Genomic DNA, 26,333 nt, shown 5'->3' with positions numbered 1-26,333 from the left:
TGGCTTTATCTTCTCGAGCTGATCTTTGAAAATTTCTGTTCAGCTCTTGGACCTCCTCAATTCTTCTGACTCATAGAGACCCTGTATATCTACCCGTAGGTCACTGTTACTGTAGGATTGTGTATGTAACAGTAGTTACCTCCATTCCCTTTACTCTTGCACTCCTCCTAGTCTTTCCCTGCCTTCATCATTCTTTTGCCAACCCCACTCTTGTTGCATATTACCTTCTTGTTCACTCAAGTTAACAGTTTCTACCCTCTAGCCAGTGAATTACTCCCCCTTCTCTCCCACACCTGGTAACCATCAAAGAATGGTTCTTTAGTGTGAAAAGTGAAGGCTCTATTCTTTGATACTCATCAGTAAGTGCTTCAAGTTCTTTTCTCTTTAACAAGCAAGGTTGCATCATTTGCACATCTCAGATTGTTAATGAGCCTTCTTTCAATCCAGCCTGATACCACGATCCTCTTCATATAGTCCTGCTTCTTGAATTATTTGCCCAGATACATACTGAATAAATATGGTGAATGGATACATCTCTGATGCACCCCTTTCTTGATTTTAAACCATTCAGTATCCCCTTGTTCTGTTCTCTTGGTCTATGTATAGGTTCCACATGAGCACAATTACGTGTTCTGGAATTTCTATTCTTCACAATATTATCCATAGTTTGTTGTGAACCACACAGTTGAATGCATTCGCGTAGCCAATAAAACACAACTAAACATCTTTCTGGTATTTTCTTCTTTGAGGCAAGATCCATTTGACATCAGCAATGATATATACCTCATTCATTCCATGTCCTCTTCAGGAACTCTGCTGCTACAATCATTTTGGAATCATCTTGACTTTACTTGTGTGTGATATTAATAACGTTATTAGATAATTTCCACATTCTATACGATCACTTTTCTTTGGAATAGGCACAAATATGAATCTCTTCCAGTCAGTTGGCCAGGTAGTTGTCTTCCGGGATTCTTGGTATAGATAAATGTTTCCAGTGCTGCATCAGTTTGTTGAAATATTTCAGTTGGTATTCCATCAATTCCTGGATACTTGTTTCTCACTAATGCCTTCATTGCAGCTTGGACTTCTTCCTTCAGTACCATTGGTTCTTGTTCACGTGTTACACCATGAAATGGCTGAACGGTGACTATTTCTTTTTGATACAGTGACTCTGTGTATTCTTCCATCTTTTTTATTTACTTTAATAATAGGAGCTCTGGTAGCATAGTGGTTATGAATCAGGCTGCTAATCTCAAGGTCGGTAGTTTGAAACTACCAGCTGTTCCACAATAGAAAGATGAGGCTTTCTGCTTCCGTAAGTATTTGCAGCCTCGGAAATCCTGTGCAGGGTCACTATGAGTTGGAACCAATGCCACGATACTTAACAACAACAAAACGCTTCCTGCATCATTCAATTTTTTGTCTAAAGAATCCTTTAATTTTGCAACTCAACGCTTAAATTTTTATCTTTAGTTCTTTCATCTTGAAAAATGCTGATGCTGAAATGATAGAATTTTGCAAGACCTATGGCTTCTTCATTGCAAATATCTTTTGTCAATAACATAAATAGCGACTATACAGGTGGACCTCATCAGATGGAATACACAGGAATCAAATTGACTACATCTCGGGGAAAAGACAATGGAGAAGCTCAATATCATCAAAACAAAACTGATAGGCTAGTTGTGGAACCAGATTATCAGTTGCTCATATGCAAGTTCAGGTTGAAGCCGAAATGAAGAAAATGGAAACAAGTCCATGAGAGCCCAAATACAACACTGAGAATATCAATGAGTGTAACTGAATTGAGAGACCATGTCCCAAATAGATGTAATGCACTGAACACTAATGACTGAAGATCAGACAAGTTGTGGGATGACATCAAGAGCATCACACATGAAAAAGCAAAAGGTCACTAAAAAGACAAGAAAGAAAGAAACGGCCAAAGAGACTCTGAAACTTTCTCTGTAAAAATTCCATCCTTAGAAACCCTATGGTGAGGGTCTACTCTGTCACTTGGGGTCACTATGAGTCAGAATCAACTAGATAGTATACAACAACAACAATCTTTAAGGAGGCAGACTTCCACATTTTTCTCCTGCAGAGTGGCTGGTAGATTTGGCTAGCAGCTGAACTCTTAAACCATGGTACCACCAGGGATCTGTTTAAGATGGCCATTGGGGAGTGGCATTATTCATATGGTTAAGACAATGAATTGTAGAAACAGTCTGGATGAAACCCCAACTCTTCCACTTCTTAGCTGTGTTGTTGTTGCTGTTCGATACTATCGAGTTGGTTATGACTCATAGCAACCCTGTGAACAACAGAATGAAACACTGCATGGTTCTGCATCATTCTCACAATGTTATATTTGAGCCATTGTGTTAGTCTATCTCATTGGGGTTTTTTCTCTTCTGTGCTGACCCTCCATTTTACTACGCATGATGTCCTTTTTCAGGGACTGGTCAATCCTAATAACATTTCTGAAGTATAAGAGATAAAGTCTTGCCATTCAGACAGATTTGTCTTTTCTTTTGGCAGTCCATGGTACTTTTAATATTCTTCAACACCGTAATGCAAATGATTCGATCCATCTATGGTCTTCCTCGCTGTGTGGCCCTGGGCAAATGACATATTCTCTTTATATGGGGCTCAGACCCCTCATCTGAAAAATGGGCACGATAATAAAACCTACCCTGTTGAGAGGTTGTTGGTTAATATGTAAAAAGTGCTTAAAACATTGCATTACATACGGTAAGCATGTATATGTGCTTAGAGAAACAGGAATTTAAAGAATATTTCTATAGTTTCATTAACTATAACAATATTAATTTAAATTAACAATAATTTCTATACTATAGCAAAATATAAAAGTATTTGGTAGCTGGCAATAGATTGTTGTTTAGTTCCTTCATGTCGGTTTCGACTTTTTTAGACTCTGTATAAGATTACCAAGGAAAGACTGGTAGATTTAAGCTGCCGACTTTGCAGTTCAAACTGACCTTGAGGTCCAGTGTTTATAGCTTTACAAAAAAAAAAGTACACAATGTGGAAAACTTGGGAAGTTTTAAGGAGAAGTGATGGTTGCACAGCATTTTTAATGGATGAAAAGTCACTGAATTGTATACTTTTCAGTGGTTTACTTTATGTTATATAAATTTCCTCCACATAAGTCACCTCTATAATAAATAAATAAGAATATTTATGGGATTCCCCAAAAAACTCATAAGTAGGCAAGAACAAAGTTCCCCTAAGCAGAATGCATTCCTCCCTATGCTGGCCGATTGGATTTCTACCAATCTTTAAACTCACCTTCCATCTTTAGCTAAATAATTTAGTTTTTATTCCTTGATTCTTTTTTTTTTTTAATAAAACTCTTTCTGTCTCCCCCTTAATCCCAATGTGCTTAGATGTCTATCACAATGTTCCACTCTGCAGTGTCGACCTCCCCACCTACACGGAAGCTTTCTGAGGTAGGGACTGTACCTGATTCATTGCTGTGTATTCTGGGTTGATATCCAGCTGCTAAGTTTTGGTAGATGATAATCATTTTTAAAATACAGAAAAACTTCTGAACTGATTGGTAAAAGTATATAATAGCAAATGTGCAACTGTTAACATTTAGTTAGTAAAATAAATTTTAGTCCAGCTCTCGTCTGTAAGTTTGTACTGTGGTGGCTTGTGTGTTGTGATGCTGGAAGCTATGCCCTTGGTATTTTAAATACTAGCAGGGTCACTCATGGTGAACAAGTTTCAGCAGAACTTCCAGACTAAGACAGACAAGGAAGAAGAAGGAAGTAGCAGATTATGTCTGAATGTTTAGCCACTGAAAACATTATGAATATCAGTGGAACACTGTCTAATCTAGTGCCAGAATATGAGCCCCTCAGATTGGAAGGCACTCAAAATAAACTGGGGGGAAAAGCTGTCTCCTTAAGGTAGAGTTGACCTTAATGACTTGACTGGAGCAAAGCTTCTAGGACCTTTAATTGCTGTTGGGGCACAACTCAAAATGAGGCGAAACAGCTTTAAACATCCATTAATAATCAGAAAGTGGAATGTATGAAGTTGTTGTTATTAAGTCAGTTCTGACCCATAGCAACCCTGTATAGGGTTTCCAAGAAGCAGCTGGTGAACTTGAACCACCAACCTGTGGTTCAAACAACTTTGCAGTCTGATGCATTAGCCCACAGTGCCACACCAGGACTCTTGTTAAGTACCGTGGAGTCAGTTCCCACTCATAGTGACCCTGTATAGGGCTTCCGAGGCTGTAAATCTTTATGTGAGCAGAAATCCTCCTCTTTCTCCTGCGAAACAGTTGGTAGTCGAACTTCCAACCTTGAGGTTAGCAGCCCAATTCATAACCACTATGCTACCAAAGCTCCTTTGGAAGTCATCAAAAATGAAATGGAATTCATAAAGATTGATAGTCATTAGTGAGCTAAAATGGACAGGTATTGGCCAATTTGAATCATATGTTTACTATGTGGTTTACTTTACCAGGAATGACAAATTGAAGAGGAATGGTATTGCATTCATCATCAAAAAAGCATTTCCAGATCTATCCTGAAATGCAATACTATCTGTGATAGGATGATATCCACACATCCACAAGTTAATGTCACTATTATTCAAATTTACACACCTACCACAAAGACAGTGATGATGAAATTAAAGAATTCTACCTTCTTCCATCTGAAATTGATCAAACATGTAATCAAGATGCATTGGTAATTACTGGTGATTGGAATGTGAAAGTTGAAAACAAAGAAGGATGGGTAGTTGGAAAAGACAGTCTTGGTGATGGAAATGATGCTGGAGATTGCATGGTAGAATTCTGCAAGTCCAATGACTTATTAATTGCAAGCAATTTTTTTCAACAACATAAACAGTGACTATACCTGTGGACCTCACCAGATGGAACACACAGGAATCAAATTGACTACATCTATGTGAAGAAATGATGAAGAAGCTCAACATCATAAACCAAAACAAGGCAGACTGTGGAACAGACTATCAATTGTTCATATGTAAGTTCAGGCTGAAGCTGAAGAAAATTAAGACAAGTACATGAAAGTCAAAATATGACCTTAAATCTATCCCACCTAAATTTAGAGCCTATCTCAAGAACAGATTTGATGCATTCAACACTGCATTAATGACCACAATCTAGAAGACTTGTGGGATGACATGAAGAACATCATACAGGAAGAAAGCAGAAGTTCATTAAAATGACAGGGAAGAAAGAAAAGGCCAAAATAGATGTCAGAATAGACTTTGAATCTGGATCTTAAGCATACAGAAGGTAAAGCAAATGAAAGAAATGTGGAAGTAAAAGAGCAGAACAGAAAATTTCAAAGAGCATCTCAAGAAGACAAAGTAAAGTAGTATAATGAAATGTGCAAAGACCTGGAGTTAGAAAACCAAAAAGGATTAATATGTTCAGCATTTCTCAAAGCTAAAAGAACTGAAGAAAAATTCAAGCTTTGACTAGCTTATTGAAGGATTTGATGGGCAAAATATTGAAGGACTCAAGAAGCATCAAAAGAAGATGGAAGGAATACCAAGTCACTGTACCAAAAAGAACTGGTAGATACTCAGCCATTTTAAGAGGTAGCATATGTCATTCCCATCCCCTCGATACACGGGGTAGATAAGGATGGAAAACTTGGGCATTGACTACCCAAAATGGTGGGGCTACAAAGGCAAGAAGTGACTGGCTTACAAGCTTTCAATTGGAAGCCTAGATCCAGAGGTCTCAGAGAAAGGTAGAATCTCCACTGAGTAGTATCCAATTTGTCTGGGTGGGGCTGATGAAAGGAGATGGGGATAGGACTCTTATGGTACAATACTGAACAATTGCTATCAGGACTGTCTGTGAGGGTTGGAAATGTAAAGGTAGACGTTTTGTAGCAAAAGGAGGGGAGTGGTTGACTTTGCAGTCCAGGAGCGGAGGTCCCTGGGACCATCAAGGGAGAAGAGCGGAGAGTGGGACCCTACCCAGAGAAGCAGTGACTCCAGAGATGGAGGCAGAGCCAATGACATGGAGAGATGGAGTGGCTGGGGACTTTAGACCCAGAGAGGGAGAGGGGCTATGTGCTGATGACCAGGGGGTCAGGCTTGCAGGGTATACTCTTTGGTTGGTTGATGATGCATGGAGGGGATTGTAATCATGGCAATGAAACGATATATGATAGGATGAATGTAAAACTAATATTCTCCCATGTAAACTATCACATAATTCATTAAAAAAAAAAAAAAAAAAGAGGTAGGATATGATCAAGAACTGATGGTCGTGAAGGAAGAAGTCCATGGTGCACTGAAGGCAATGGTGAAAAACAAGGCTCCAGGAACTGACAGAATACAAATTGAAATGTTTCAACGAACTGATGCAGTACTCGAGATACTCACTTGTTTATGCCACGAATTTTTGAAGACAGCTACCTGGCCAATAGATTGAAAAAGATCCATACTTGTGACCATTCCAAAGAAAGATCTCAACGGATTGTGGAAATCATCAAACAATATCATTACTATCACATGCCGGTAAAATTTTGCTAAAGATAATTTTAAAATGGTTGCAGTAGTACATGGACAGAGAGCTTCCAGAAATTAAAACTGGATTCAGAGGAGAACATAGAACTTGGGATATCTTTGCTAACACCAGATAGATCTTGGCTAAAAGCAGAGAATACCAGAAAGATGTTTACTTGCACTTTATCAAATGCAAAGGCATTGGACTGTGTGGATCATAATAAACTGTGGATAACATTGTGAAGAATGGGAAGCACGTTCATGAGGAATCTGTACATAGACCAAGAAGTAGTTATTCAAACAAAACAAGTGGATACTGAATAGTTTGAAATTAGGAAAGGTGTGTGCAAGGATTAAATCCTTTCACCATAGTTACTCAATCTGTATGCTGAGCAAGAAAAATCTAAGATGCTGGATTATATGAAGAAGAATGTAGCATCATGATCGGAGAAAGGCTTGTTAATAACCTGAGCTATGCAGATGACACAACCTTGCTTGCTGCAAGTGATAAAGAGTTAAAATACTTACTGATGAAGATCAAATACTACAACCTTTAGTATGGTTTGCACTTCAATGTAAAAGAAGCGAAAATCCTTACCACTGGACCAATAAATAATATCATGATAAACAGAGAAAAGATTGAAGTTGTCAAAGATTTCATTTTACTTGTATCCACAGTCAACACTCTGAGAGGCAGCAGTCAAGAAAATCAAAAGACATATTGCATTAGGCATGTCTGCTGCAAAAGACTTTATAATATTAAAGGGCAAAAAGATGTAAACTTGAGAACTAAGGTAGGCCTGATGCAAAATATGGTATTTTCAATTGCCTCATATACATGTAAAATTTGGACAATGAATAAAGAAGACTGTAGAAGAATTGATGCATTTGAGTTATGATGATGGAGAAGAATATTAAAAATACCATGGATTTCCAGAAGAATAAACCTGTGTTGGAAGAAGTATAGTAAGAATGCTTCTTAGAAACAAGGATAATGGGTCTTTATCTTTTGTTCTTTGGACACGTTGTCATGAGGGATCAGTCTCTGGAGAAGGACAGCATGCTTGATAATGTGGAGGGTCAGGGGAAAAGAGGAAGACCCCCAATGAGATGGATTGACACAGTGGGAGCAACAATGGGCTCAACTCTAAGAACAATTGTGAGGATGGTGCAGGACCGGGCAGTATTTTGTTGTTGTGCAGAGGGTCACCATGAGTCAGAACTGTCTTGATGGCACCTACCATCCTGGTGTGTCACTCACTGTAGGATAATGCTCTGGACCACAAGGTTGGTTTGAACCGTGTCAGTCACACCTCGAAAACCCTATACAGGGTCTCTATGAATCAGAATCGACTTGATGGCACTCAACAACAACAACAACCATAGTGTGCACACATTAGTTCAAACTTATTTTCTTATGCTGTCTTGATGGCCATTCAGACATGGCTTTCTGTTGCAGCAGTATCTGTGGAATATCCCCAGCACTATCTGCCAATTCTGCAAGGTCAGTTTAAACCACAAGGTCAGGGGCTCAGACTCACCAGTTGCTCCTGGAAAACCTTAAGAAGAGTCACTATTGACTCGATGGGCGGCACCTAACAACAACAATCTACCAATCCAATCCCTGTCATAGAAAGTGGCATGGCTTAATAAAAGTTTATCATTTAAAAATGTCTTGTTTCTCAAACATATTAAAAGAAGCTAGAATAGTTAGTTAAACTCAGCTTCAACTATCATTGGTCCTTTTTCATCTACATCCTTGTCTAAGTGCCCTGTGCTTTAGGAAAATAGCCTTAAGTTACGTAAGTGCTCTTGATTCTAAATTGTTGAGTTTTTATTTTTTGTTTTGACTTATTGTTAGCGTACAGCAATTCTTGTGTGAGTAGTATGTGTGTGGTGTTTTGATATTTATAGATTCAAAATTTATAATAAATATCAAAAATAAGGCTGGGGAAATGAGGTGATAACAAAATATGCATGTTTCATAACATGTTTCCTTTAAGACATCATGAACATGAACCTTCAGAATCTATAAGAGAACAAAGAAGAAATATTAATCTAGAATGGAAACTTGGGAATCATCTGATATTGTGTAAAATGTGACAACAGTCTGGAATGCCTTTTGATACCACTGTGAAAGATTGTATAAAATTAAATAAATCATATGTATTTCTTAAATGAAAAATATTTGATCATTTCAGTAAAAATGGGTGTATTATTGCTTGTGATGTGGACATTGGATGCAAATGGTATTCAAAAGTTAGATCATAAAAAGCTGAAAGTAACAAATGTTTACAAATTTCATCAGAATATGATTCATGTTCAAATAAAGAAAATTTGGGATTATCAGTGAAGGCAAATAAGGATGTCACAAATTACTTTCATAGTGTGAAATACTTGAACTAATGAAAACTAGAAAACATTTTATTGGAATGTGAATAAAGTAAAAAAAAGTTTAGAAACAAGCATTTTATAGTCAAAATATTTAACAGAAGTTCAAAAGAGAAAAATATCAATTAAACATTGAAAAATCAACTATTTGATATAAAACTGCTTAAAAGTATTTAAAATGAAATATTGAAGAGGAATATGGTTAATAACTTTTGTTGCAATTTGTTTCAGGGCACTAGATGTAAAAATACCTGAACAATATATCAAACTGTTTTGTTTAAGCTTAGGAAAAAAGGATTCAATAAGAAATATTAATATGAATACCTTATTGGTGTAAATGTATTGCCAGGTTTTCAGTACAAATTGTGAAATTACAGCGGTTTCAGTTTGGCACTGGCCAAATTGCCTATTCAGTTATCCCAGGGTAATACAATAATTGGAGTCCTGGGTGTGGTGCTGTGGGTTAATTTGCTGGACTGCAAAGTCAGTTTGAAGTACAAGGTCTGCAGTTCAAGCTAACCAGATGCTCCTTGGAAACACTATATGGGGTCACTATGGGTCAGAACTGATTGCACAGCACTTAACAACAACAGCAACAATACAATAATTAGCAGTGGTGGTAGGGTGACTGAGTGCTTTGCTGTTAACCAAGAGTTCAGCAATTCAAATTTACCTGGGGCTCCACAAAAGAAAGCTGTGATGGCGGCTATTGTTAGTTGCTGTAAAGTTGAGCCCCTACTCATGGCTGGCTACCCAGTGCACATTGAAACAGAGCGATGGCCACTTGTGATCCGTAAGATTTTCTTTCTTTTCCACAGGCTTTCACTTAACTGATTTTTTAATAAGTAAATCACCAGGTTTTCTTCCAAAATATCACCTCTGAAAAGAAGCTGTTATCATATTGAAGCAGTTTTCCTGTCTTAATAGTTTGTTTCATGTCTGCTTCATATATAATACTTATTTTTAATAATTTAGTTTATTTTTTCACTTCCTTTTATAAAAAAGTGTGTCTCCCCAGTAGACTGTAAGCTTCATGAAGACAGGAACCCTGGATGTTTTATTCAAATTATATCTCCTGTGTCTAAAATAATGCTTAGCACATAGTAGTACTAGACATTTGTGAATGAATGAATGAATTCTCACCAGCTTTGTAGATATCCAGAAGAGTTGCAGTATACTTGACAAAACTATTTTCTTCAGTAATAGATGTGATTTTAACTTTATAAGCTGATAAAAAAAAACCCAAAGTCATTCATGTTAATGTTACTCATGGTCCATAGAAGGTAGAATTTGTCAAACAAAGGTGAAACAAAGCATGCTGAGCCACTAGGAACACCATTGTTAAGTACTGTTGAGTCGGTTCAGACTCAGATCAACCCTGAGGAGTGGTTGGTGGGTTCAGGAAATCTTTTTATTTTTTCCCCAAGATGCTTGGAAAAATATCCTTAGTCTAATTCAATCTCCCTTAGAATCATTAGCTGTGACCACTGCAAGCTGATTAGAGTAAGAGTCAAGTTAAATAAAAAACAACAAAACAGAAGCACACCAAACCAACCAAATATGAAGTTCAGGTTCTGATCCATTACGATTAGTGGAGGCGTGCCCATGGAAGGCGGTGAGGTGGCACAGGTGCAGGCTCTTACATGGCCACACGTTCTATATTCTCTTGCCTTGATGGAATTCTTATTCATCCTAGCAGCTATCTAGGCATTACCAACCTTGTTTTCTTTTCATTCAAGCACCTGTGTTTAGTCTATGGTGTGTTTGACCTCAGCACTGGAATGATCAGTTTCAAGGGATCCAGCTTTTCTATGTAATTTGAGAAAAGATCCTTTTCATTTTTGCTTTTGATGGGATTCAAGTGAATGGCCTAAAAGTTTGTTCAATTTTAAAATACTCTCAATCTATGAGTTTCTCAACATCAGAGACAGACAGACAGATAGGTAGGTATATAGACAGACAGATCTAGCTAACTAGCTGTTAGGCAGGTAGATGAATTCATTGTGGCAGAATCAAATGCTGTGTAAATTAGCAACCTACAATGAATGTAAAATGTCCTGAATGTCAGAAACTATGGGCAGAAAAAATCCCAACAACTAATTCTATTAGAGGTTTGAGACAATACTGCTACTATTCTTGGGCATTTGATTCAGCTCTAAGCTCTAGTCACCAAAAAAGAAGAATCTTTTTTGAAAAGAAAAGAATCTCAATCATAAAATTGTATTCTGCATATACTCACATTAAAATTCCTTAGCAAATTATAGTTTTATGTTATTTTTGAAGGGATTTGCAAAAAAATAAAAATCCCCAAATTGCCATTGCCTCTGCTGAATCCACTGGAAGACTTTAGTTCTGAAATCTTACAACTCTGTGGTTTCTCAAAAGGTCTTTTGAATATGTTTTAATATCTTTAATTCAAAGGGATCCATTGGTATAAAGTGCATTGGCTTGGCGTACATATTACTCCTACTAATCTAAATGAAAAATCACATTTCTTTACTAAAGGATAAGTCACTTTGCATGTGAATGCTGAAAATAGCATTTTTCTTTGAGGACTCACATGGAAGGTTGTGCCTATATAACCACTATATAAAGTTTTTGATCCTTCTAGCTGATCATGTGTTTAAGGGATATTGAATGTTTGAACTTACCATATGCAATCTCTGGTTTACATGCTGCATCTTTTCTAGCCTCTGCAGAGATTGTCAGATCCAATTTTTTCTGCATTTGTCCACAGTCAGCTGGATTTTGTGGAAAATAGTAAAAATAGATTAGTGTAAAGAAGCAGACACTCTCTTTGGGAGTAAATGGCATCTCATGAGTCCTAGGATAATCCACTACAAACTTACAAATTCCAGATTCCTAAAACCAGTCATTTTTCCCCTCTACCAGAAAATAGAATACTACATAAAGCAAAAACAGAAAACCTAAGAAACCAACAAAACCAAAAAGAAAATCATGAACATAAGATTTAGATTGAGATGGTCACTTCTTAGCACCAATGCACATTCAGCTCTTTAGAAATGCATATGCTTCCCTTGAAGGGGGGAAATTTTCCATTATGAGTATGACATAATGATAAAAAGTTATAGGATCCCTTGAAAGAATTAACAGTGAAAATTTGACGGGTTTACATCTTTAAGATGGCTTAGTAAGTATCTAGGAAATGTGTAAGATATTAAGAATTTTGGAAAAAAACAAAACAAAACAGTCCTTCATGGAACCAGCTGCTGATTATTGGTGAATTCTGGAGCTTTTCCAAAAGGCTACCTTAGATTTACAAAAGACTGACTGGAACTGTACAGGAAAGAAGAGAAATACATTAAGAAGTAACATGAAAGAAAGGGGAGCTGGTGGTTCAGTTCTGAGTCTCTGTTCACTTAGGCTAGGCTCCTATTATATTAAAAAGATCTGATGGAAACTAGAAAATTCAGTTAATATTCAGATCCTGTTAGCCCTCGGATATCCAGCAACCGGCTGCGTGGCATTTCTCTGTCCTGGAATGGTATAAACCATTAGGCTTTTCAGGAGTTGCAGAGAAATAGCTTTACAATGTTCAAGGAATCATAAGTCAATCAGCTAAGATGACAATTTCTACTTCTAAGAAATGACAGTTGGCCAGTTTCCTCTAGGTTAGCCCTGGATCACAAGTGGCTACTTTAAGCATTTAAACATGCTACTCAAAGCTTACCTTCTACACATTGGCACATTGCTCCTTCACAGACCTTCTGCAGTTTGGTATGGGAAGGGCTATAAAACATGGTGCACTGTTTATCTGTGGCAATGAAAACATGGTTAAGAGAAGTAACTTGATTCCTTTATACAAACTTTATTGGTTGGTGAGTCTCTTCCATGGAGAATCACCTATTCCAAATCTTTCTTTATAGCTAAGGCCCAGGGAGGTTCAATTACTTTCCTGTCTGCACAGTAAGGTTATGATGGAGTTAACGTTAGGATACACGTCTGTTTCCACTATACATTTACTTTCAAAGTTTCATGCTATTGGATGGAATTTTAAATCATTGTCCATCCAACTGACTCTGTGGTCAATTGTTAGAATACTCTATTATCAACCAAATTGCTGAAACACTCCTCCAGAAAAGAGCGCGAATTCAATGAATGGTATTAGAATAAACAGCAAGTCATCTGAAAATTTAAAAAATTGAATTCCTGCCTTATTCCCTATACCAGAATAAATTCCAGATAAATAGGATCTAAAAAAAAAAATCTATGAAAGGACAATAAAAATATAATTAAAAATTAGTCTGTGTGTGAACAAGTCTTTCTAAGATACAGGGCTTAGAAATCATAAAAGATCTGATTAAATAAAAATAACATTAAAATATATCAATACTGTATATTTATATTGTTATAAAATATAGTATTTAAAATATGTTGTTGTTGTTAAGTGCCATCAAGTTGGTTCCAACCCATAACGACCCTGTATAGGGTTTCCGAGGAGCAGCTGGTGAGCTTGAACCACCAACCTTGTAGCTCAAATGGTTTTTCAGTTTGCCGCATTAACCCACAGCACCACACTAGGACTCCGTTTAAAATATACTAAAGTCCAAATAGAATAGACTTGGGAAAATGTTTATAATATATATAGCAAGGCATGTAATAGATGAAATGGTTTAACTTTAGCATTCTGCTGAGTAGTAGAATCAAACAGCTACTGGAATATAGATAGTTTGAAAATGTAGTTGATTTAGGGTAAATGAAAGAGAGCAGAGATGGCCTTATAATTAGCTGAAGAAAGTTGTATGATTTGGTTGTTCTGTGAAGGACTCCTCTACCCTCAACAGGATTTCCTCGTGTTGCCTTTTATGTGTTTGAAAACTTACTGTATAATATCCACTTTTTAGGAAGAAATATTTGGTGCCTCTATGAATGAGAGGAAGATATATATGTTGCATGAAGACCTAGTGAAAGAATTATAATTGTTTAGGCAGGAGAAGAGAAGAAAAACTAAGTATGTTCTATGTGATTTTAGAAGATAAAAGTAGAATGAATGGGTATCAGTTTGGCTCAATATGAGGGCCAGTCAAAAAGTATTGCCATTGGGGTTCTAGTTTATATATACATGGGCTTACTACAAACAAAATGTGTTTAAACATGTCTCTGTGATCAATGGATAGCTACAGATAAATTTTCTCAGTAATACACATGTCTTTGTTTTGTTAGGGTGCCTTAAGAAAAAAGTTTAATCAAAACAATGGCTTCAAAGGGGATCTGCTGGGTCAGTTAAATTCAAAGTTCAGAATCTATGACAACTGTTTTCTGGATTCCAAAGGTGTAATCTTGATAGATTTTCTTGAAGGACACATGACAATGATAGGGGCTTATTATGAAGAATGGGAGTCCTGGTGTGGTGCTGTGGGTTAATGTGTTGGACTGCAAAGTCGGTTTGAACCTCAAGGATGGCGGTTCAAGCTCACCAGCTGCTCCTTGGAAACCCTATACAGGGTTGCTGTGGGTCAGAACTGACTCGATGGCACTAAAGAAACATAAACGTTATGAAGAAATTTTAAGAAAGTTGAAAACTATATTGGTGAGAAAAAGGCCAGAAAAGTTGCACTGAGGAATTCTTTCCATCATGACAATGCATCTGCTCATTCTTTGAGGGCTGTCCTAAAGGAATTTCATTGGGAAACCTTACCTCATCCACCCTACAATCTTGATCTTGCCCCTTCCGACTTCTCTTTGTTCTCCAAACTCAAGGAATATTTTAAAAGTAACATGATTTGTGTCCCTCAAGGATACCCCCAAACTGCCATTTTGATGTTGTATAAAACAAAGACTGCATAATTCTTTGTGAGGGAGGGTTAAGAGAAGGAAACAATGCCTTCAGAATTATATAGACCTAGATGGAGGATCTGCCAAGAAACAATAGCTTCACATTTTGATATTTTTGTTTGATAAAAGTGTGCATAGTTTTATAGCAATAATTTTTTATTTACCCTCCTATAAGAATTTCCTTATAATTATAATTTCCAAGGTGTAACAGTTTACCCTGTGAACCAATGAGCCCTCCAATGATTTAACATTCTCAGAAATGGCTGAGTGACCAAATGTGGGGTTATTCACTGAACAATTATTTTCTGTGTACACATTATGTATTTGATACTATATTAGACACTAGAGACACAAAGATGACTTTTTTAGGATTGGTGAGAAAGATATGTAAGTAAATAATCATAATGTAATGTGACACCTGCTAAAATAGAGCTGTCTGCAAAATGTGATGATGATATAGATGGAGTGGCTGTTGATTCTGGATGGATTACATAAATGAAAGAGTGAGCAAATTTATCAAAGAAAGTGGATACTGAAATTGAATACCAACGATAAACTTGAGGCAAATGATTTTAAAGTTGGGAGTAGAGTCGTGAAATGAATGATTTAAAGTCATGTAATAGTTTGTGTGTCCGAGTTGAAATGTGGTGATTTTGTGACAAGTGAGCCCTGGAGAGGCAATATGTAAAATAGGATACTCTTCTCTAGTAGATTTCTAACGGTTCTGTAAAGAATAGGAAGTAGTCTCCTGAAGAACTTTTAGATTTGAGCTGATTACCTGGTTTGTGGTATTCATACACCGTGAAAGTAGCAGGACTCAGAAATCCAACTTGAAAAAGTTCAAATATCCGGAAACGGACACAGAGGTACTCATTGGTGGGAATCTGTTTGACAAATTCAAGGAATTAAAGAAATCATGGGAAAAAAGATACTCATGATACTTTAGTCTGATTAGTTGTAGCACTACAGGATAAGCACTGGGCTGCTAACAGTAAGGTTGGGAGTACAGTCCCACCAAGCACTCCTCGGAAACTATACAGGGTTGCTATGAGTTGGAACCAACTTGATGACTCTTAACAACAACAATGGTAAAGGAAAAATGGGGGAAAGGGTGCAGCTTACCGAATTTACTTGCAGAATAACATGTCCATCTTTGACCTGGTAATCAGCTAATAATTGATCCACTCCATCCACAAGCTGAGAAAAGAAAGAGGAAACCTTGAACTTCATTTTATTGCCTTTTTGTTTCAATGCACTCACCTATTGATGGGAATTTAGACCACAGGTATGTGATCCAATTTTTAAAGAAGCTGCTGAGTAGTTACTCTTCTTGGAAAGTTGGAACATATTAGTATATGCACGCAAGCTCTCAGATCATGCTCCCACTGCCCTTGAAAACAAGCCCTCGGAGTGCAGTGGGTTAAGCACTGGGCTGCTAACCAAAAGGTTAAGGGTCAAACCCACCAGTCACTCCTCAGGAGAAACATGAGGCTGTCAGTTTCATAAAGATTTCCAGTCTCAGAATCTCTGTGTAGCAGTTCTGTTCTGTCCTATAGGGTCACTACAAGGGGGAATTGACTTGATGGCTGTGGTTTTATTGAGCACTTTGGAAAACAAAAACTTAGGTAGATTGTTGGTTTGAATAGACTATTCCTGGATGAGTCTGTGGAAGTCACATATCCAAATGAAAGTAAATAAACATAATGTAGAAAAGAAAAACAAGCATTGACAATATTTAAAAGAAAACATTTACAGCTTTTAAGTCTTCTGTGTTTGCATCGATTCCAGTAGGCAAAGAGATATCCATTACAGCATGGGAGGATCCAGAGGATGATTCGTCCTTGCCGGGTTTATAGCTAAAATAAATTAGGGATTAGCAAATAGAATAAATAAATGAATATGATTCTTTAAGACAAGGCTCTATTCCTTAATGGGTTGGAATATGCAGCTCTACTTTTTTGCCTCTCTAGCTGGTGTGACGCTGGAGGATCTACACTGGACTGCAAACCACAAAGTTGGCAGTTTAAACCCACCAGCTGCTTCCTCGGAAACCCTACATAGGGTCACTATGAGTCAGAACTGACTTGACACTACTTAAACAACAACAACAACACAATATATGTATTAGAATCACTGAAAGTTAGAGTTGCAAGAGACCCTTAAGTCATCTGTTTTGACTCTTTACTTATATGACCAACAGATTTAATGTACCACCATTTTGAGATTGAATGGAATCAAAGAAGTCATCTAGTTCAAACTCAGTTAACTAGCTGAGGACTATGAGGACGAGATAACATATGGTGTTATGGATTGAATTAAGTTCCCCCCAAATATATACTATAATACTAACCCCTATACTATGTGGATAATGAATACTAACCCCATATACAATGTGCAATACTAACCCCTGGTGGCACAATGAGTGAAATACTTGGCTGTTAATCAAAAAGGTCAGTAGTTCAAGCCCAATCCTTGGGAGAAAAGACCTAGTGATCTGCTCCTATGAAGACTGTTATTGTATGCCACTAAGTCAATTCCAATTCCTTGCAACCCTACAGGACAGGATGCAAACTACTGTCCTGGTGTAGTGCTGTGGGCAAGGTTGGTTTGAGCTGTAAGGTCAGTGGTTCAAGCTCACCAGCTGCTCCTTGGAAACCCTACAACAGGGGTCGCTATGGGTCATAACCAACTCGATGGCAATTAACAACAACAACAACAACAACAACAACAACAACAACAACAGGGCTTCCTAGAGTCCTGGTGTGGTGCTGAAGGATAAGCACTGGACTGCAAGGTCAGTTAGAACAATGAGGTCAGTGGCTCAAACCCACCAGCTGCTCCTTGGAAGCTATGAGTCAAAACTGACTCAACTGCCCTTAACAGTGACGACAACAGGACTACCTGGGCTGTACTTTTTTACAGGAAGAGCTCACCAGGTCTTTTCTCCTCTGGAGCAGTTGGATGGGTTTGAAATAATGACCTTTTGGTTAGCGTTTGAGTGCTTAACCATTTTACCGTCATAAAGATTATTAGGAAACTCTATGAGGACATTCTACTCTGTCCTATGTTATTATTGTTGGTAAGTGCCATCAAGTTGGTTTGGAATCATAGCAACTCTGTATATGGTTCCCAAGCATCAGTTGGTGGGTTTGAATTGCCTATCTTGTGGTTAACAGTCCATGACTTCATTCTTTAGTGTTATATAAATTGGAATCCATTGGAGGGTACACAACAAAAACAACAACATACATATGGATATAATCTCATTTGGGAATTGAGTTTTCTGAGATGCTAATGGAAGGAGTCCTGGTGTGGTGCTGTGGGTTAATGTGCTAGACTGAAAAGTCAGTTTGAACTGCAAGGTTGGTGGTTCAAGCTCAACAGTCACTCCTTGGAAACCCTCTAGAGGGTCTCTATGGGTCGGAATCGACTCAACGACACTTAACAACAACAACAACAATGGAATGATACCACTCTAGGGCATGTCTGTGTCTTAAATCAATCCCTTTTGAGCAGCTTAGGTACAGAAACAAGCCAGCACAGATGGGAGAAGACAGATGCCACGTCACATGAAGATTGCCAAGGAACCAAGGAACAGAAGCTAAAAAGAGAGATGCTGAGAGAGGGCGAAAGCATTTTCCTAGAGCCAGTGCTCTGCATTCAGAGTCCTAGCCTCCCAAACTGTGGGGGGAAATCTGTTCATTACAGCCACCTACTTGTCATATTTCTGTTCCAACAGAGTGACTGAGACACATAGCTAGTTCATATCCAAACTGCATAAGAACCTAGGTGTCTTGATTCTCACTTTAGCCCTTTTTCTAATGAAACATATTTTTAAAAAACTGTTGTAAAATACATATTGGGAAGAGATTTAAAAAATGTCTAGTAAAAGAGAGAAGAAAATACACTAAAATGCTTGCATTTATTTTCTCTGGTGGGCTGACTAACTGATTCTTCTTTTCTTCTCTATACTTTATTTTCCTCATGATCACAATAGAGTCTTTATTGTTTATTGAGTTTTTTTCAATGCTTCAAGGACTATTCCTTGTCTAGGCATTGTGCTGGTGGGAAGTCAAGAAGAAAGGCAAAGGCAATAAAATAGGATATATATATATATGTTTTTGTTTGTTTTTTAACTAAAAGAATACTGAATAGGGGAGTCAGGAAACTTGGGTTTTATCCCAGTTCTACTGAGAGACTTCCATGATTCATTTATTCTTTCTTGAGTTCAGTCTCCTATTTGTAAAATGAATTCTGAAGAAGTATAAATTCATTTAAAAAACTTATCTCTATAATTCCCAGATTTTGATTTTGGGTGGCAGAGGTTTAGTACTACAATTAAGTAGAGTTAAGGGACTCCTAGTGTGGCTCTTTAGGATCAGCACAGGACTGCGAACCTAAGGTCAGCAGTTCAAACCTACCAGCAGTTCCTTGGAAACCCTATACAGGGTTGCTATGAGTTGGAAGCAACTCAACAGCACTTAACAACAGCAGTAATAATAAGAGGACTTGAAAGAGGGGCAGGTATGTGGGGCAAGGGCAGGATGAGTGTGATTCTACAAAGGTTGAGTTTCAGGTATGAGCCTCACATCAAGGTGACATTGAGAGGCAGCTAGACATTTGAGAGCTTGGAAGAGAAGTCAGGATTGAGGAAAAAATTGGGAAGATGTCCTCAAAATTGGAAAAATGGATCTGGCCTAAAGGAATGAGTATTAGTGAAACGGAGGTATTATGTGAGTTAATTGAGGTGGGAGGGGATACCTTTCCCTCAGTCACAACTTATAAAACATATACAAAGCAGATCCTATTAACATATTGATGTAATATTGATCATCATTGTTGTTGTTGTTGTTATGTTCTGTGGAGTCGGCTCCGACTCATAGTGACCCTGTACAGGGTTTCTGAGGCTGTAAATCTTTACGGGAGCAGAAAGCCTCATCTTTCTCCTGCAGAACAACTGGTAGTTTCGAACTGATGATTCTGAGGTTGGCAGACCGATTTGTAACCACTATGCTACCAGAGCTCCTTATTGATCATCATAGTTAAAAATATTTTTTAAATCTCTCACGCATAAAAATTTAACCCATTCTTCACCCAATTAGCAATTTAGAATGGAATTTAAGGCATCTTAAAACTGTACCGTGGCATCTGGACTTCTATTTGGATGGGTCAGAGTCACCAGAGGTAGAGAACTCTTGCTCACAGATGTGAGGATGGAAAAGGGCCTTCTGAGTGGAAAGTGTCTATGAAAAGGTTACTGGAATCTTGATGACTGGTTGCCATGGAGACTGTTTTAACCATGGAACAGAAACCTTCCTTTCAAGAAGCTTTTTGCTTGCTGCCAAAGACAGCAATCTTCCCCAAAGGCATTTTGTTCTGAGAGAAGTGAAATCCTCCCACCACCCCTTTTCTTATGAATACAACAAAGAAGTTGTAAAAAGCTAAATACACAAAAGAGACCCTCTGAACTCAGAAATCATGTGGTGGCGTTTCTAATCAGGAGAGAGAATATTTGAAGGCAAAGAATTTATTACTGTGCAGAAGTACTGCACAGTTACTTTTGGAATTTACCCAATCTAACTTCAGTGTCACAGAGCCTGAAGCATATTCCACACATCATTTTTGAACATTCTGTTCCCAATTTGTAAAAACCAAAGGCTAGAAGATTCAATATTACATCTCTATTTGCTCTGTTTTGGAATTTGGAATTAGGCTTCCTCTCAATGAAGTCAAATGAGTTAGTTTTCAACAAAAACCTTTTTATATGTGGGTAAGTCAAAAAATATTGCTACTAGGGTTCCAGTTCATACAAGCATGGCTTTATTCCAAATAAGAACTCTTTAAACATGTCTCTGTGATTAATGGATGGCTTAGTCTCATTAGGGTGCCTTCAAAGAGGATACTTTTCATGCCAAGGGAACAAAATGATTTTGAGGTCAGGGCTAATAACAAATTTTAAACAAAACTCTAGTGGATGTTTTCCCAAATCACTGAAGCTTTGAGACAAGTGCACAGTAATGCTGCCCCACATAAAACAGTTTTTAGGTGGATCAAGTATTTTAAAGAAGATTGGGAAGACTTCAAAGATGAGCCAAGAAAGGGAAGACTGTCAACATTGAAGAAACTGTGGCTGAAGTTCAGAAACTGGTTGAAGAAGACGATAGACTAGTCAGTGATGTGATAGCCACTGTGAATGGGATTTCACATGGCTTAGCACTCTGAATTTTAAGCAAACACTTTGGACTAAGCAAACTTTCAGCTTGATGGTTGTCAAAAGCATTGCACGAAGACCAGCTAGTTCAAATAACTGTTCTTCCCATCAATCTTTTAAGCAAGAGTGAAGCTAATGAAGATAATTTTATGGAGCAAATCATACTTGGGATGAGTCTTGGATTCACCAATATAATCCAGAGAGCAAGGTCCAATCAAAACAGTGGTTTTCAAAGGGAACTACTGGGCCTGTTAAATTCAAGGCAGAGAAGTCTGCTCTGGAGGTTATGGAAACTGGTTTTTGAGGGGCAACCTTGATAGATTTTCTTGGCAGCAGGATGATCATGGGGACTTGTTAGAAAGAAGTTGTTTTGTTTTGTTTTTTAAGAAAATTGAAAACTGCATTAGTGAGAAAAAGGCCAGGAATGTTGTACTGAGGAATTTTTTTTTTCGTTTCCATCTTTCCATCTTCAAGGGTAGCAAGGGTTGTCTTACAAGAATTTTACTGAGAAATCTTATCCCTACATCCCTGATATTGTCCTTTCAGGATACTTTTTGTTTCCCAAACTCAAAGAACATTGGAAAGAAACATAATCTGAGTCCCCCAAGGGTGCCCAAGCTACAGTTTTGACATGATGTAAATTGAAGAGTACAGAATTCTTTGAGGAAGCGCTAGAGAAATGGAAACACTGTCTTCAGAAGTGTATAGTCCTAGATGTTGAGAAACAATAATTCACATTTTGATATTTTTGCTTAGCAAAGATTCTTATGATTTTGTGGCAATACTTTTGACTTACACATGGGTAATTGTTGTTAAATGCCATCAAGTTGGTTCCAACCCATAGCAACCCTGTATAGGGTTTCCAAGGAGCTGCTGGTAATCTTGAACCACCAACTTTGTAGTTCAAACTGATTTTGCAGTCCAACACATTAACCCATAGCACCACATTGTTGTTGTTGTTAAGTGCTGTGGAGTCAGTTCTGACTCATAGCGACCCTGTACAGGGTTTCCAAGGCTGTAAATCTTTGCAGGAGCAGAAAGCCTCATCTTTCTCCCGCAGAACAGCTGGTAGTTTCGAATTGCTGACCTTGCAGTTCACAGCCTGATTTGTAACCACTACACTACCAGAGCTCCTACAGCACCACATTGGGACTCCTTAAATTAGAGCTGGAGAAACTTAGAGATGAGCTAGTCCAATATCCTTGCTTTACAGAATAGGCCCACGCAGGACTCTAACTACAAGGTCAGTGGTTCAGACCCACTAGCCACTACTTAGAAACCTTATATAGGGGTTATTATGAGTTGGAACCAACTCAGTGGAACACAACAACAGAGTAGGACCAGAGAAAGAAACTAATTTGCTGAAGGTTACTTGGGTACTTCATGGCAGAGGGACACAAATCTCCCATTCCACTCTCAGAGAATCAGCCTCTCTTTATACCAGCTCCAGTTGCCACTTTGCAGGGTCTTATATATGGATTCTAGCTCTTCCCAGAACAAGTTTTTTCACACTCTCCATGGCCAACATTTCACATGTAGAGACAACAGCCTTGTCTACTCTCCCCTGCCCCAGCAGATAGGTACCCAAGAAAGGAAGTCCAAGTCAGAGAGAAAGACTGGAAGATGCTACATTGTTAGTTTTGAAGATAAAGGAAGGGACTGTGAGCCAAGGATTGCAGGTTTATTCTAAAAGCTGAAAAAAACAAGGAAATGGATTCTCCCTTAGAGCCTTCAGGAAGAACACAGCCTTCCAACATCTTGATATTAGTACTTCTGCCTCCAGAGTAATCAAATCATAAATCTGTGTTGTTTTAAGCAATGGAAGTTGTGGTAATTTGTTATAGCAGTAATAGGAACTAATAAAGTAGTCTCTACAGCTGCTCTGTGGGAGAAAGATGAGGCTTTCCGGTCCAGTGAAGATTTACAGCCTTGGAACCCTGTTCAGGGTTGCTATGGGTCGGAACCGACTCGATGGCACTTAACAACAACAACATGGAGAGTCTGTGGAGTCCCTGGGTGGTGCAAATTGTTAATGCACTTGGCCACTAACTGAAAGGTTGTGATTTAAGTTCACACAGAGGTACCTTGGAAGAAAGGCCTCACAAGCTACTTCTAGAAAATCAGCCACTGAAAACCCTATGGGCTGCCATGAGTCACAACCAACTCAACAGCAACTGTTTTAGTTCCAGATCTTCTTTAGAGAGTTTCAAATCAGAGATTCTCAACCCTGGCTGTCATTATAATGGCCGCTGGGGGAGAAGTCTGAGCTTTGAAAATGTCTAAAAGCTCTTTAGCTGACTTCAACATTCAGCCTCAGTTAAGAACAAATAATTGTTAGGGACCTTGCGGAGACATCATGATTTTTCTGTGAGTACGAGCTGCTTATGAGAGACTCTTAATTTTTCTTTCTCTAATACACATACATGGAGTCTTAGTGGTGCAGTGGAAGTCCTGGTTTGGGGCTGTAGGAGAAGCACCCAGCCACAAGGTCGGCAGTTCAAACTCACCAGCCACTCCTTGGAAGTCCTATACAGGGTTGTTATGAGTCAGAATCAATTCGACAACACTTAACAACAACAACAGTGGCATAGTTGGACTGCTAGCCACAAGGTCGGAAGTTCAATCCCACCAGCCACTTCATAGGAGAAGATTGCCTGCTTTGGTAAAGATTTATAGTCTCAGAAACCCTATGGAACAGTTGTGCTCTGCCGTGTAGGGTTGCTACAAATCAGAATTGGCTCCATGGAAGTGAGTAATACTCATCTAACTCTTTACCCTTCTCAAAGACAGAAAAAATTAACAGCGTTTGAAGTAGAAAGAAGATCAAAGCTTTGAGGGAAAACCAATATGAGCCAAAACAGCTATTCTTTACAATAAGTAGTTGTTTAAGAAAAAAAGTGAACAATTTTGTATCTTTTGGGCATCTTGAAATATAAAAAGATGTAGAAATATGCCATGGGGTGAAAATAAGAACTTGAAGTCTATACTTCCCTTTGGGATGGACTCACCTGGCACATGCAATTATGCGTTTGTAATTCAACTGGCCGTAGGTTCTGAGGTTGGAGGCTAGCTCAGACAGCACAATCAAACAAAAACACCAACAAACACGCAAACAAAAAGGAAAGTAGACTGTTTACACTGTTTTGGGAAACTTTCAGAACAGAATCATTAATAAGCAGCTCTCTGAATACATTTAAAATGATTGTGATTTGGAAGTTGACATTTTAGGTGATTTTCATGGAAATTCACAACTATGAACTATATCAGAAAACCGTTTAAAAAGTACACCAGTTCTCTATGCTCCAAGAACTAACATTTCAAAGCAGGAGTCAACATGGTAAATATAGATGGAGAACATGTTTGGGAAATGTTGGAGGGAGGGAGAGCAGGTTCCTAGATTTACAAGTAATTGGAAAGTTTCCTGTATAAACAGGTTTCTGAGCCATAAATGAAATGCATGAAGATAGAGGCAGTAGCGGCACTCACCCTAACCCCGAAAGTGATGGTCAGAGGAGGACTGCAGTGTGCAAGTGGGCTCATATTTTGAGTGGGAGGGTATGAACCAACTAAAGTAACTCACAGAGGGATGTGAAGGTCATAGGATTAAAAAATATATAGATAGACACATACAAATGTGTCTGTGCATTCAATATATATATATATATATATATATATATATATATATATAGGAGCTCTGGTAGCATAGTGGTTACAAATTGGGTTGCGAACTGCAAGGTCAGCAGTTCGAAACTACCAGCTGTTCTGTAGGAGAAAGATGAGGCTTTCTGCCCCCGTAAAGATGTACGGCCTCAGAAACCCTGTACAGGGTCGCTATGAGTCGGAACCGACTCGATGGCACACAACAACAACAATACATATATATATATACACACACATGAAGATCGTATGTACCAGAGGGACTAAATTGAAAGTAGAGGCACAGAAATATGTATTTGCCAGATCCCCTTGCTTTCAGAAAGTTAGATGGAACACTAACAGGGTGAAAACAGAAATTCAGGGCCATGGGATGGAATGCTAACACAATTTGGTGACAGAAAATCCAAGGTTCTAGAATTAGACCCTTCTATGACTTTACAACTACTTACATTCATTAAAAGTAACAAGTTAAATAACTTCTTGATCAATAATGAACACATTTCGTTTAGCTATTAAGTTTTTTAATGTTGTTGTTGTTAAGGGCCATCAAGTCAGTTCTGACTCATAGCGACCCTATATAGGGTTTCCAAAGAGCAGCTGGTGGGATTGAACTGCTGATCTTGTGGTTCGCAGTCCAGTGTTGATCCAACAGCACCACACCAGGAGTCTCAAGTTATTTAATAACAGCCTACAATTCTTATTAGAGTAGACTCATAACAAATGGCAGTGAGGTTTACTTGCATAACTAAGAATTTGATAAAAACATTTTGTTTTGAAAAAGCACACTTCTTTCCCCTAATGAGGTAAACTATTCAGACGTTCTTTATTCTTAGCCAAAATTACAGTGTAAATTATGCTGTCTTACCTTCATTGTCCTGAGTTTCAATTTTTAAATGAAAACTACAAACCTCCTCAGATGTACTGGTTTTGTGAACCACAGTTGTTACCTACAATGGGAAAAGTAAAAAAGAAGATTCTATTCAAGTGGAACAGTGAGGTATTATGACAATACTACTGCAGTAAATAGAATGGTCAAAGTATGATTTTCATAACCTAGTGTAAATAGTAAGGAACTCTGGTAGTGTAGTGGTTATGAATCAGGCTGCGAACCTCAGGGTCAGCAGTTCAAAACTACCAGCTGTTCCGCGGGAGAAAGATGAGGCGTTCTGCTCCCGTAAAGATTTACAGCCTCGGAAACCCTGTATAGGGTTGCTATGAGTAAGAATCGACTCCACGGCACAGAACAGCAACAGTGTAAATAGTAAGGAGCTCTGGTAGCGTAGTGGTTACGAATCGGGCTGCCAACCTCAAGGTCAGCAGTTCAAAACTGCCAGTGGTTCCGCAGGAGAAAGATGAGGTTTTCTGCTCCCAAAAGATTTACAGCCTTTGAAACCCTGTGCAGGGTCATTATGAGTCAGAACCGACTCCACAGTACTTATCAACAACAGTGTAAATAGTGTACATTGATGATCCTTTTATCAGTGGTTGGATTTCAGCAAACTCCACAATCTGAAACATATCTGAGAACCTCAAATCTCAAGGCAAAAATATAGGCAGAATCCACCACTTGTCTGTCAGTTTGTTGTACTGTGGTGGTTTGTGTGATGTTGGAAGATATGCTATAGGTATTTTAAATGCCAGCAGGGTTTCCCATGGTATACAGGTTTCAGTTGAGTTTCCAGACTAAGACAGACGAGGAAGAAGGAGAGGCAGACAACTGTGAATGTTTAGCCATTGAAAA

General features: G+C 38.2%; 1 protein-coding gene across 1 annotated transcript in view; it reads right to left on the bottom strand.

The window, feature by feature from the left end:
• C5 (complement component 5) overlaps positions 1-26,333 on the bottom strand; it is a 156,512-nt gene that overhangs the window by 6,864 nt on the left and 123,315 nt on the right. The window contains exons 32-39 of the mRNA XM_006865724.1: positions 25,458-25,539; positions 23,944-24,001; positions 16,478-16,580; positions 15,847-15,921; positions 15,503-15,608; positions 12,620-12,703; positions 11,580-11,669; positions 10,072-10,155 (exon numbers count right to left, since the gene is read on the bottom strand). Of these exons, the coding sequence (XP_006865786.1) occupies positions 10,072-10,155; positions 11,580-11,669; positions 12,620-12,703; positions 15,503-15,608; positions 15,847-15,921; positions 16,478-16,580; positions 23,944-24,001; positions 25,458-25,539 (682 nt within the window). The remainder of the gene's footprint in view (positions 1-10,071; positions 10,156-11,579; positions 11,670-12,619; positions 12,704-15,502; positions 15,609-15,846; positions 15,922-16,477; positions 16,581-23,943; positions 24,002-25,457; positions 25,540-26,333) is intronic.

Source organism: Chrysochloris asiatica, unplaced genomic scaffold (assembly GCF_000296735.1).
Source record: "Chrysochloris asiatica unplaced genomic scaffold, ChrAsi1.0 scaffold00081, whole genome shotgun sequence".
Lineage (NCBI taxonomy): Eukaryota > Metazoa > Chordata > Mammalia > Afrosoricida > Chrysochloridae > Chrysochloris > Chrysochloris asiatica.
Note: the sequence above shows the minus strand (reverse complement) of the source record. Positions and strands in the feature narration are given on the sequence as shown.